Source organism: Molothrus ater, chromosome 18 (genome assembly GCF_012460135.2).
Source record: "Molothrus ater isolate BHLD 08-10-18 breed brown headed cowbird chromosome 18, BPBGC_Mater_1.1, whole genome shotgun sequence".
NCBI lineage: Eukaryota > Metazoa > Chordata > Aves > Passeriformes > Icteridae > Molothrus > Molothrus ater.
The window spans coordinates 4081767-4095458 of record NC_050495.2 but is presented as its reverse complement, the minus strand read 5'-3'; the positions used below and the strand labels follow the sequence as shown (position 1 = coordinate 4095458).

The 13692-nt window shown below is 49.4% G+C and overlaps 1 protein-coding gene across 1 annotated transcript; it reads right to left on the bottom strand.

The window, feature by feature from the left end:
• Nucleotides 1–174: 174 nt before the first annotated feature.
• Nucleotides 175–5844, bottom strand: FICD (FIC domain protein adenylyltransferase). Its single transcript, XM_036393230.1, has 4 exons — nucleotides 5817–5844; nucleotides 4926–5255; nucleotides 3225–3672; nucleotides 175–2176 (listed from the first exon to the last, which is right to left on the bottom strand). The coding sequence occupies exons 2-4, from the start codon at nucleotides 5203–5205 to the stop codon at nucleotides 1564–1566; spliced, it is 1341 nt and encodes a 446-aa protein (XP_036249123.1). The 5' UTR covers nucleotides 5206–5255; nucleotides 5817–5844; the 3' UTR covers nucleotides 175–1563.
• Between the last annotated feature and the right edge of the window lie 7848 nt (nucleotides 5845–13692).

Genomic DNA, 13692 nt, shown 5'->3' with positions numbered 1-13692 from the left:
TAAACACTATTTTCTGTGCTGATTTCACTTGGCTTTGCTTTGCAATGATGACTCTGCTCGTGTTGTCACGTGGCTGAGGGAACCAGGATCTCTCCCATGGCTTCTCCTCCTCCACAACCACTTAGTTCACTGCAGCCAAGTGTGCTCTGACAACAGCCTCTTCCAAACAAAGACTTTCATATTAAAATAGTTTATTAATCTGTTACTAAAATAACATTTCTCCCCCCCCCACAGAGCTCTAAAGTGCATTATTTATAGTCAGGTTGCACTACAAAAATAACATGCTTTGTAAGGACAGGACACCTTGCCTCCTGTATTGTCTGCTTTCCCTGGCATCAGTGCTCAGAGACCTCCCAGTCTCATCCTGGTTTCTGCTTCTCTAAAACATGTTCTAAGCTCCCTGTCAGGTAAGAGAGAGTTAAAAGGGGAGAAAACTAAGCCTAGGGCAACCTGGCAGCTTTTGTCAAGGGGTTAAATGCTCTAAACTGGGATTTTAAATGGAAGTTTTGTGAGCTTGGAGGTGGTGGTGTCAATGATGCTGTTACAGACCTTGGCAGGTTTGGGGTAGGGAGATCTGTGGGTACTTTTACCTTAAAAACCAAGGAAAAAGGGATTCTTTGAACTGCTCAGCAGCTCCAGGCACTGCACTGCCCCTGCAGCACACAGAGGCTTTGAGTGATTCTTGACACATTTATCAGAGTAATGACACGACCAGCGATTAATTGTGGAAGTTCCCTTACCTAGACTTGAGAAATGGAAGTTTTTGGCAAACTTCCTGTACACATTCTTCCCAAATTGGCACAACTTGTGTCTCCTGGCTCTGCCTGATGACCTTTTCTGCCCACAGTTCTGCAGACAAGCTCCTTCCAACCCCTCCACTGAAATGTGTAAGGACAGTTGTGCTTTCCCAGGGCTCCTCTTGGCTGAGATTTTCTGAGTCCTCCCTCAAGTAAGTCAGAGCTTTTCTCCTCTTGTTCCACTCCTATCACCTGTAATCCCAAACCAAACACTTCCCACTTGTACAAAACTCACCCCAGGAAAGGCAGCTGAAAGTAAACATGCAAAGTGCCACAGAAAAACAGAAACGGGAGGGGAGAGATGCCTTTGGGCTGGAGTTCAGCCTCCTTTGTGGTCAGTACCTGTGTGAGTGACACCAAAGTGTCTGGTGGACACAGCTGGGAGTGGGCTGTTCCTTCAGGGATGTGTTTTGGAGCTACAGGGAAGAGGCCACACAGAACCAACTCAGTTTAGGCTTTGCTGAGGTCAGACCGGAGAGTTGACTGCCTGGGTGAAGGGTTGTGATTGAAGCAGCTCCTCAAAGCTTAGTTCTAAGGGGAAATTCAGTTCATCTTTTTGAGCCCTCTGACATCTCTCCCCACCTCCTTCCAGTGCACGGCCACCATCCCCAGCTCCATTTGGCATCATGTATATAAATAAATAATATTAATTTAATCAAATTTAAATAAACAAAAATACTCAAGTGACGCCTCCCATCCAGTCACCTCCCAGCAGGAACAGCTTGGAGTTCCGCTCTCCCACAGCTGCTGAATTTGCCCAAACCCCTCAAGTCTTGACGGGGATGGTTTGTTTGCAGCCAGCCTCGGGCAGGCCCACGGAGTACTCGGTGGTGGCGATGAGCAGCATGTCCAGCGTGGTCTCGGCGCACTTGGCGATGAAGCGGATGAAGGGCCGCACGTCGCCCTCGTTGGCCACCTCCAGCACGTGGTAATACTCAGCCCTCTGCTCCTTGCGGATGGTGATGGGCGGGTAGCCCGCCTGCATCAGGATCAGGTTCATCAGCAGCCGCGAGGTGCGGCCGTTGCCGTCCACGAAGGGGTGGATGTAAACCAGCTTGTAGTGCGCCAGCGCCGCGAACTCCACGGGGTGCAGGCTGCTGGCGTCCTCCGAGTTCATCCACTGCACGAACTCCTCCATCTGCTTCTCCACGTCCTGCGGGTGCGGCGGGATGTGGTGGCCCACGAAGACCTGCGTGGCTCGGAAGCGCCCGGCCTCCACGGGGTCGGCGTAGCCCAGCACGCGCCGGTGGATGTCCAGGATGTCCCTGCTGGTGACGGAGCCGATGCGCGACACCAGCGTGGTGTTGACGAACTTGAGGGCAGCGTGCATGCCCAGCACCTCGTTCTGCTCCGCCAGGCTCTTCCCGGGAACGGCGTACCTGTGGCACACATGGGTTTTATGAAAAATCTTTTGGGTAAGATTTTTTTTTTTTCTCCTGAGAAACTGAGAGGCTGTGGGAATTCGCAGGCAGCCCCGACATGGGAAGAGACGAGAATCTTGACTCCATGTTTCAGAAGGCTGATTTATTATTTTATTTTATTATATTATTATAATACTATAATATTTATTTATATTATTGTATTACTTTATTATATTATTAATTTTATTATTTGTTTCTATTAGTTCATTATATTATTATATAATTTATATTATTTATATTATTTTAAAATCTTATTTTATTATTTGTTTATATTATTTTATATTATTTATTTTATTATTTATTTATATTATTTTATTATATTTTTATTATATTATATTATTTATTTTATTATTTTTATATATATATAAAATATATTAAAACTATACTAAAAGAATAGAAGAAAGGATTTCATCAAAAGGCTTAGCAAGGAAAAGGAAGGAATGGAATGATAACAAAAGCTCGTGACTCTCAGAGAGTCCGGGACAGCTGGACTGTGATTGGCCATTAATTAAAAACAACCACACGAGACCAATCACAGATGCACCTGTTGCATTCCACAGCAGCAGATAATTATTTTCTTTTCCTCTGAGGCTTCTCAGCTTCTCAGGAGAAAAATCCTGGCAAAGGGATTTTTCAGAAAATATCATGGCTACAAGAGACCTCAGAAACGAAATGTAAACAATGATTATCTGTTGCTGTGGAATGCAACAGTTGCATCTTTGATTGGTCTCCTGTGGTTGTTTTTAATTAATGGCCAATCACAGCCCAGCTGTCTCGGACTCTCTGAGAGTCACAAGATTTTATAATCATTCCATTTTCCTTTCTATTCCTTGCTAGCCTTCTGATTAAATCCTTTCCTTCTATTCTTTTAGTATAGTTTAAATACATCATTTTCATATAGTATATAATATAATACAATATCACAAAATAACAAATCAGCCTCCTGGAACATGGAGTCAAGATTCTCTTCCCTCGTCCTGGGACCCCTGCGAACACCCCCCCGTACCTGGTCTCGATGATGTGCCGGATCTCAGACAGCGTCAGCGTGTTCCCCTCGATGGCCACCGTGTGGTAGATGTGGTGGTAGTAGGATTCCTCCATCACCCGGCGCAGGGCAGAATTCCCCTTGGGAATGGCCATCACCTTCTTGACCTTGCTGTCGATGATGCTGAAGTACCTCTGGTCGATCTCCTCCACCAAGGGCAGCGTCCGGCCGCGGTTGCTCAGAGCCTTCTCGTTGTGGGGGGAGATGGTCAGAGCTTTGGAGTACAGGTAGTCAGCCTGCAGGATGTCCTTCTCCTCCTCTGAAAAGATCCCAAACTCGTTCAGGGCATCCACGTAATCCGGGTCCATTTTGAGGGCGTACAGGAAGAGTTTGTGGGCCTTCTCCCGCTTCCCTTGGCGCTTCATCTCCAGGGCTTGATTCAGAGCTGCTCTGGCTTCCAGCTTCACCTCTGGAATGAAGTAGTAACAGAAAAAGAGTGGTGAGTTTTACTGGAAACCTCTGGAAATCTGGATTCCACCATCCTTGTGCCTCCCTTCCCACTCAGGATATTCTATGACTGTTCACTGATATAAAAATTGAACAAGAACTGGAACAGAATTTGTGTTCCAGAGGTTTATGCCACGTTTCCAGGCTGAGCATGAGGCAGCAGAGCCATTCCTGGCAGCAAGTGTGGGGAGGGCAGGACCTGTGGGCAGCAGGCTCAAGGTGGCCACAGGTGGCCACCAAACTGCTTCATGTGGGAGGAAACAGTGTTTTAACAGTGTTCCCTTGGCTTTCTTTTAAGTGAAATTATAATGTTAACATTATTATCTGGGCTGCCAACAGCACTTCTGGTTTTCCACTGAACTATCCGACGTTTTCCCAGCAGTAAGAGCTTTAATGCAAACAAAGATACAGTGCTGGAATTGTAATAATTCCTTTAAGTGTTTTCCAAATTAATGTCCTGGCTGATACTGGCCATGGCTACAGCCTGCCATTGCCTGAAAGGCTGTTCTGTGCCAGGATTTTGGGATTAACGCTGTGTAGCCCAGATTTCTGTGCATTAAACCACCTCTCTGTGTTCCAGTCGCCTCCACTGAAGTTCCTAGTACTGAAAACACGAGGAAAAACTCTGGAGAGACGGACAATGCCAGCACAGGGTCCTGGAATGCAGTCAAGGAGCTGGTGAGGGCCTGCCTGACCGCGGGGGCATTTACAGCCAGTGTTAATTGCAGTTAATTGCAGTTTGTTACCATCAGAGTACGCTGTCACTCCCATCAGGGGTACAGGACATGGTCAGGAAGGGGGTGAAGATCTCAGGGTTGGAAGGGCCCTCTGGAAATCACTCCAAGGCAGGGTCACCTGGAGCAGGAAGGTGTCCAGGTGGGTTTGGAATGTCTCCATGATGGAGGGAGATTCCAGCACTCCGTGGGCAGCTGTCCCTCGTGGAAAGAGGGACAGCTCCCATTGCTCCTCATGTTGAGGTGGAACTTGTGTTTTAATTTATTGCTCCTTGTCACCACTGAACAGAGCCTGGCACCATCCTCTGGAGATGTTTGTGTGGATTGCTGAGATTCCCCCCTCCAGACTGACCAGGCCCTGCAGTCTCCCCTAATCACAAAGATGCTCCAGACCCCAAATCACCCCTGTGACCTCTGCTGAACCCTCTCCAGCATCTCCTTAACCCGAGGAGCTCAGCCATGCCCACCCAGCAACTCTCACCTGGGGATGCTTTTCCCTTCAGCACCAGCAGCTCCAGCCCCCGGGAGGTGACGCTCAGCTCGGTGCTCTGTCCCGTGAGCCTGCTGATTCCCGAGGAGGAGCCCAGCCTGTTCCTCAGCAAGGACAGGCCCTTGAGCACAGCCTGGCACTGGTTGTCCAGCGGCAGCAGCAGCATCACCAGGGAGCTCAGCAGCAGCACCAGCACGGCCGCCCAGCGCACACGGAGCCACAGGGACACCCACTGGAGCTCGGGATCGGTCGCCATCGCCACGAGATTCATCCTGAGTCCAGCACCGACACCTGGGGCATCTCCCCTGCCACTGCTCCCACCTGGGAATGCACAGATTTAGCCACAGCCCTGTGCCGGGTAAGAGTGGGTCTGGGTGATGTGCTCTGGGTCTGGGTGATGTGCTCTGTGTCTGGGTGATGTGCTGTAGGTCAGGGTGATGTGCTCGGGATCTGGGTGATGTAGTCGGGGTCTGGGTGATGTGCTCGGGGTTTGTCACAGCTGTCCCTGCCGTCCCCTTCCCTGCCACCCCCCAGCCCCGTATGGGATCCGCTCTCGCATCCACTCCCACGGATGCCCGGGAGCAGCGTGGGCACGGGGCTCTGCCAGTCGGTTCCGCGGGCATCACGGAGCTTCCCGTCCCTTCCCCACCCTCCTCTAGGTTTGTGCCCCCCGCCATGCCAAGGGTTCCTGGAACCCCTCCCCATGCTCCGCTTCTCCTGCAGCCACCGCTCCTTCCTCGAGCCCGAACCGGCCGGAATCCCCCCCAGCACCCCGGCTCCTCTCTGCCCGGTGCACCCCAGGCTTTCCCCCTGATCCCCTCTGCCCAAGACCCTCCGGTGCTGTCCCGGCCCCCTGCCCGGTGACCCCCGATCCCCACTCACCTTTGCCGCCTCCCGGAGCCGCCCGCTGCCGGCTCTTGCAACCCCGCCCCCAGCCCCGCCCCCGCGCGCTCCCATTGGCTGAGCCGCCCCCCGGTTCCTCTCCCATTGGCTGCCGCAGCGGACGCGTCTCTCGCGCTCCTCCCCTCCGCTTCCTGCACCGGCTTCCGGGTAGCGCCGCGCCCCGGGCGCCAGAGAGGCTCGTGGAGGGTGAGGATTGGTGAGCATGCACGTCAACCACGCGGCGTGCAGCCAATGAGAATTGAGGATGGGGAGTGGGCGGGCGCGGTTGCCATATAGGGCATGGCGTGCTGTTGCTAGGCGATCGGAGCGCGGCGGGGCTCACAAAGGGTTAAATACCATTGCCTTCAATTTCTGGCCATTTCCATGGAAAATCACCTCGTTCTGTTGATACAGAGTTCCCGTCGCCTCTCCGTGGCCCTTCTGGATGTTTCCCTCTTTATGTTTGGGCTTAAGCAGCAGCTGTTCCACACCTCTGCCTCTCCTGCTGGAGGCCAGAAATGGGGAGAGAGTGGAAAAAAGTTGAGGGAAAAGAGAATGTTTTAAATAATTGCAGGTAAATCCCTCAGAATCACTGTCTAGCAAGGTGATGAGGTGGTTTTCTACCAGGTGGAGATCATCAGCAGGAGGGAAAAATAACCTGGTTTGTCAGAAATGGATACAGGGTATTTAAACTGTGTTCCAGAGGAAGCTGAGGGGAGACCTCCACAGATGTGCCAAACAGATCCCATTCCCTTTAGGGGAATTTGCATTTGGAGCGGCGTTCCAGAGGGATCCAGGGAGCTTTAGCATGGGGCTGGGGTTCAAGTCTTCCTTCTTCTGCCATTTTACATTGATTTCACTGACACGTGCCGGGTTTGAGTGCAGCAATAAATGCATAATGTCTCTTTTTCTTTAACCATCCAGCCTTTGTTCAGTCCTCCTGTTGCTGTCTCCTGTCACTTCAGACTGTTAAGTTTCTCTTTGTTCTGCCAGGAAGACTGAAGCAAGTAGTTCACAGACAGTTTCTTAGCAAGACTCTCCTCTGCACTATTTATCTGTGTTATTCCACACACATGGAAACAATTCTCTTTTTCTTCTCTACCCTGTTCTTTTGCTCTTCGTAAGCCACTTCTGAAAGTGATACTTAAAATAATCAGCCAAAAAATAGTGGTTCAGCAGCTCTGTAATAACAACAATCATTATTTATTAATTTATATATTATTATATTATATATTAATATACATTATTACATATCATTATATATTATATATTATTATATTAAATATTAGAATACATATAATATTATATTAACTATTAGAATACATATAATATAATGTTAATTATATAAAAATATATAAATTATAATATATTGTATATATGATATTATTTTATATTATATATTACAATGAATCTAATATTATATAATTCTATTCTATTCTATTATATTTATTGCATAAAATTATATATAATTTATATAATGTATAATAATATTATATATATTATTATATATTAATTTATAAATCAATTATTTCTTGATTTACAAAAGGGATATTTGAAAATTAATCCGAATCATCAAGCTGTGTCATTACTAACCTATGTAATGACCAGGAGCCCACTATTCCTGTGCACCCGGTGGGTTTGGGAGCGGCGGGGTGGCTGCAGCCGGCAGATGGCACTGACTCCTCTCGCTGGTCCACGGGAACATCCCAGCCTGCTGCATTCCCCCGCCAGGACCTGCCCAGCACCGATCCTGGAAAAACATATTTGGAGCTTGAGTAAGGCCCTGGCTGCCTTCTGGAACTGTTTGTGCTGGGGTAAAATTCCCTTGTATGTACGCTCAGAGATTCCTGGGTGTACCAGCAGCTTGGAGCTTCCCAAAGCTTGCCCATCCTTGGGAGGCTGATCCTTGGGATGATCTTCCCTGGCCTCCATGTGGAGGATGTGATCGGGCAGATACATCAGTGCTGTTGATTTCAGGGTGTGCTGGAGCATCCTGGGGTAGGGAAGGTGCCCTGGGATGATCTGGTCCTGGGATCTTTAGCTGCTCAGAGTGACCCTGAGATATGTTGGAAAGTCTCTTTTCCCAGCCCGGCGGTTGAAGAGGGAGTCAGGGCTCTTAATTTCTCGGTCTCAAGGTTGTTTCTTCTATCTTATCTATAAAATTTTTTCTCCTGTCCAGCCGAGGTCCGCTCAGCACAACAGTCAGAGGCACTCTGCCTGCCCCTGGGGCGGTGTTATCTTTTTATACTAAAAACGACATTATTTACATTAACTTCCCAATACCTATCACCTACGTTAGACAGTGAGCTTCTACTCTAAACCAATCTAAAAGTGCCACCATCACAGCAGAAGATGGAGGCCAAGAAGAAGGAGAAAGGCTGGGCACGCCCAGATCCCTTCATCTTGCCCCCTGAACCCCTATTCAAAAACCCCCAAAATCTACTTTTTCACCCTGTGATAAATTCACTATCATTCTACTAAAACTGTCATGGCTTGTAATCCTTCATGTAAAGGTTGGTAATTGCTTTTTTTCCAAGGGCTAAATCAAAGGCACAGGGGGCTTGGGCTCTGTGCCAAGGTCTCTGAGCCCCCTGGGCAGGGGCTTGAGCCCTCCAGGGCAGCCAGAGGGATTTCCTGGGTTCCCACACCAGAGGAGCAGTGGGAGCAGGGTGGGCGCCTCTCCTGCCACAGCCACACGCAGAGGGGACATCACCCCGAGTGCTGCATCCTTGAACAGCCACAATTCCTCCCATCTCCCGCCCCCAGGGCTCCAATGTGGGACAGGGAGGGCTAAAACGGGCAGGGGGGTGGGAGTGCTGCGGCAGCAGGTTACAAAAGGAGCTATTTTTCCTTTCAGCTTCTCAGCTCGCCCCCTGCTTAGGTCCTGGCAGCTGTCAGAGCTCAGCAGGTGCCAGGGGAGATTTGGGGGGTGGCACAGAAGCAGCTTGGCACACTCGGGGGTGGCAGTGCTGGTGGCTTCCCTGGTGCTGCCAGTGCCACCAGCCATGAGGGCACTGCTGGCCCCAAGATTTTCTCTGCTGGTCTTGGATGGCCTCAAGCTCTTCCCTGCTTGGATTTCATTTCAAACTCCCCCGGTTTAGGTGTGGATTATCCTGGATTTTTTTTTTTTTTTTCCTTGGGGATGGTCAGCTCCAGGCTGGAGCCAGCAGGGAATTCCTCATGGGCTGCAGTCCTTGTCCTGGGGGATGTCTTGGGGGATGTCCTGGGTGCAGGAAGGGGCTGAGGCCACCTGGGAGTGCTCTGGGGACAGCCCTGTGCTGTAGAGGGACATTTTTTCCTTAAAGGTGGCAGGAGAGGGGACAATGCTTGGTCACCATGGCAACAGCAGTGCAGGGATGCTGGGGACACAGCTGAGTCCTGGCAGAGGTGTGGGGAGCTGCTGGAGCTCTCCTGTCCTGATCCTGGGCTGAATTCCAACATTTCAGGGGGTGTGAGCTACCTGGGAGGGGCTGTGCTCAGCCAGGATGCCCTGGGCAGGAGTTGCAAACAGGAATAATATTTTTATACATATATATATATATCAATATATATAATATTTATAATATTTATATAGTATATATAGTATATATATACTATATTTATATATACTCGTATATATATTTTATATATATATAGTAGTATAATAATAAAAATCCTGAGATTCAAGAGCTATTTAAATTTTTAAATAAAGAAAGAGAAACAGCAGCACTGGAGCAGAGGAGGCCTCAGGAGCCACCTGCCACTCACATTTTTTCTTCTCCATGGACACAAGTTTCCAAAGGCTCCCAGAGCCTGGGATTTGCAAATGACTCTTGATATGTGCTGATTGTGATAAATGGGAACCAAAGCAGGTGGGTGATCCTTTAGGAATCATAAATCCCCTCTGTGGTTGGTGCCATTGGCCTTGGAATTCTGCACCACTCTTTCCTCAGCACATTCACTCAGGAACAGGGCAGGAATTGGGAAAAAATGGGTTTGCAAGTGGAAGAAATGGATTTGCAAATGGAAGAAATGGATTTGCAAATGGAAGAAATGGATTTGCAAAGCTGTGCTGTCCAGCAGAGCTCAGAGAGCCCCTTTGGAAACAAGGAGACAGAACCTGTGTCATTCCCAGCTTTCCAGGGTGCTGTGTTCATTTTCCTGCTGGATAAAATGGATCCTCTGAAATTCCTCTAAATTGAAATCTCCCTTCTCCCCCTGTCAGCAGGGAGCAGCCCCTGCTTGTGGAACTCGGCTGTTATCAGGTGCCTCCAGCACTCTGCAAAAACTCAGAGCTGGGAAATATTTCCCTTTTTAAGGCTGGGTTTTGATTCCTCCAGAGCTGGAATGTTAAATTCCCCCAGCTGGGCTTTGCTTCCCACAGGAAGAGGCTGAGCTGGAGCAGGGGCTGGGTGTGATCCTCCCTGAGCACTGGGAGGGGGCAGTGCCAGGCTCCCTGTGCCTTCCCAAAAGGAATGCCACTGGTGCTGTTTGGCACCCGAATTTGGAAATAAACCCAGCAGATCTGGGGAGAAACCCCAGGATCTGAAGCAAGCAGGAGAAATCTCATTTTCTCCTGGAATTTCAGGGGTCTGAGCAGCAAACAAACAGTGATTTCCCTGTGCCTTTGCTGGGTAGGTCCATAATTCCTGAGACAGGAGAGCAGTGCTCCAAACATGAGCTGCTGGCTGGTGGAAAACTGGGATAATGGCCCAGATAAATTGGGATAATGGCCCAGATAAATCAGGAGAGGCCTGCAGGGCCTCCAGAGGTGCCTCCAGCCCTGCTCTGGGAGCCTTGGGAGAGCTGGGCTGAGGTCTGGCAAGGCAGGAGGGAGCAAAGCTGGGAAGGGAAGGAGAAGAAATTCCACGTTGTGCTCCCTTGATGTGTAATATGGTATGTTGGGGTACAGAAACTGGAATTTTGGCTGGTATTTGGGCAGGGCAGTGCTGCTGAAGAGGAATCAAAAGGAATCGCTGTTTCTTTCCAGCACATCTTGGATTTCTCCCTATTCCCATGGCACACAGGAATTCAAATGTTCTCCTGTTGGGAAGGAAAATTCCCTCTCCTTCACCTCTCGCAGTCATTTCACAAATTGGAGATAAACCAAGTGATTCCAGGAGGCTGCTGGGGGTGGGAAGGGGCTCAGACCTCCCAGGGAATGGCTCCAGTTCCTGCCTCCAGCAGCCTGTGGCAATTTCAATTCCCATGGAAAACCAGCCCAAGCCTTCCCAGCTCAGCTGACATTTTTTCTGGTATCCCAGTGATGTTCAAATCAATTCTCTGCCTAATTAGCTGGTAAATATTATTCCAAGGGGTTTTTTTCCCTTCTTTTTTGTTGTGTTGGGCTGTGGAAGGAGAAATGCATTGGGAAAAGCAGAAGGGAAAAGTGTCTGCATCTCCCTCTTGCATTTCCAGCACAACCTGCTGCTGAAATGGGATAAAGACACAGCTCTGGAATTGCCTTTCCTTTGGGGAGGGCAGAGAGACTCTTGGGGGTGTTGAAATTGAGATTTTTCTGAAGGATTGGAGTTCCCAACACCAAAAATGTTGGGAATCAGAGGCAGAGAGTGGGAATGGATCCCTTGTGGCAGCAGGGAGGCTGTGGATGCTCAGGGCAGGAGTGGGAGATGCGTCAGCCTTGGGAAAAGTGTCTGAGGGTCTCATTCCAGCAGGAATCAGGGAAGTGTCCCAGCATCAGCTGAGTTCCCTGTGCCTGGCATTCCTGGAGAATGGATCCGGACCCAGAGCCAGAGCACAACTTTTCTGGAAAAGGCACCCAAATAAGGGCAGCTTTGACAGCAACATTATTTTTTTTGGCCAAGTGTTTGTGGAAAATCCATCAGGAATTTGCCTTTCACTGTGATTTTTTTATTGCACCTTTGGGGTCTGAGTGAGCTGTGCCCTCTCTCCAGGACCTGCCTGGGTGGGATAAGATCCAGGGAAAGCTGGAAACTTGGCAAACTCCAGCGGCAGAAAGTGAACCTGGTGTTGCTTTTTAAAGGCTGAGAGTAAACACATCCCAGGAACTGCCAGTCCATGGAAAACTGAGATAAGGGAGTCTCTGGGTGCCTCTCCTGGTTTCCCATATTTATTTGATAACTGGTGAATGCAGCAGGCACGGGTGGATAAAAATAAATGAGGGAGCTGCTCCATGGCATCTGGGACAGGCTGGATTGGGAATGCTCCTTGGTGCCAGCTCAGGAATCCACATTCCTGGTTCTTAGTGTGGATTTGCAGCAGGATCTTATCCCAGGTCAGTGTGGGTGTGCCCCACCATGCTGCTCTTACTGGTGTTACTGGTCCAACACTCCTTTTGGAATCCCTGTCCTGGGATTGCTGCTGTGTTCCCTCTTTCCCTGGCATCCTCTGGAGCAGCTCATGGAGCCCGCCCAGCCTCAGCACCATCCTGGCACTGGTTTGTACTGGAAGCACTGAGAGGGGGTGGCTGTGGCCACCTGGGATGGGGAAAGGGCTGATCCCTGAGCCTGGATGTACCTGGGGGATTCATTTTCCCTGTGGGAGTGATCTGGGTGTTGGGGACACCCAGGAATCCTTGGATCTGCCAGGATGAGCTCTGGATCCTCCACCCACAGCACTTATTCCCTCCCAACACAGATCCCTGGATGGGGCCAGAAGCTTTTTTCCCATTTTTTTATCAATTTCTTTCCATCCTGGAGCAGCTCTGGGCTCCGTTTGGCCGCAGGATCCTGCACTTTTCCTTGGCAAGGGATGGAAATTTTCCCAAAGGAAGGGGAAGGGAAGGGGAATGCAGTGCTGCCATAAATCCCAGGAATGCCAGGAGCCATGCCAGGAGCTCTCCCATGGCCAATCCACTGCCAGGGCTGTTCCCAGTCTGAGCCCAGGGCTCCTGAAGGAGGAGCTGCACTTTGGATGTGCCAACGTCTAATGAAGGAAGAGCCTCCAGGCTTCCATTAATTAACAAATTAGCTCATCAAGAGGCTCCCTAATTTGTCGAATATAAGGCTGCCCTATTAATTAAACAAGAGGACAGATTTTAATTTGCCAGAGCACACATTTAATTGATAAATGACTCGTTTAAATCCTTCATGGTGGAATTTTCCAGGAGCAACGATGGGAGACGAGCAGGTGGGGTCCTCAGAGCAAGGAGGGATTTGGGATCTCCAGTATCCCATCACCTCTCTCTTAATTGGCCCATCCACTAATTGGCTCTGCTTACATCCAACCTCTCATTCCTCTTCCCCTAAATCCCATTAGCTCCCTGTTTTCCACAGGGGAATTGTTTTGCAGGTGTTGGGGATTTGCTGGGTTGGGAAGATGCCAGGGTGAGGGTGAGGGATACCCCACATTCCAGGTGGGATATCCAGGGAAATGCTTTAGTTTTAATTAGTTTTTAGTTTTAATTCCTTTTTGGGGATTATGGCTCCTTGAAGGCACCTTCTGCTGGTCTTGGAAGTGACCAGAATTCCATGGCCAGAATTAATTCCTGCATTTGAAGGCCAGGGATGAATCAGGGGTCCCCTGACATTCCAATGATCTCCACACTGAATCAATTCCTTGGACATCCTCTCCCCAGCCAGGTGTACCAGGGAAGCCACATCCAGCCAGGGAATCCCAAATTCCCTTTTCCCAACCTGTTTTTTTCCCCAAAATTCTTAAAGGGAGAGTGGGTGAATTATGTGAAGTCCTGCCTGAATTTTCAATTTATCCCAGTTGATTTGTAAGGCATTCCCAAGGCGTGAATCCTTCTGGGAGCAGCTGGATGTGAGCTTCATTCTCCATCAGCCAGGGACAGAGCTGGGGACCTTCTGCACCCACTCCAGGCCATGGATAACAGGGATTCCCTCTGCACTGTTTAGGGAATAAAAATCAGGAATTCATTGGAGTTAGTGGATCTGGCTTCCATCAGCAGCAC

Bases quoted from the DNA above. Each gene is read 5' to 3' on its own strand.
- FICD (XM_036393230.1), bottom strand. From the start codon at position 5,205: ATGAATCTCGTGGCGATGGCGACCGATCCCGAGCTCCAGTGGGTGTCC. The intron at 3,673-4,925 runs GTGAGAGTTGCT...ACTTCATTCCAG, and splicing joins GAAGGGAAAAGCATCCCCAG to AGGTGAAGCTGGAAGCCAGA. The intron at 2,177-3,224 runs GTACGGGGGGGT...TGTGTGCCACAG, and splicing joins CGGCACATCATCGAGACCAG to GTACGCCGTTCCCGGGAAGA.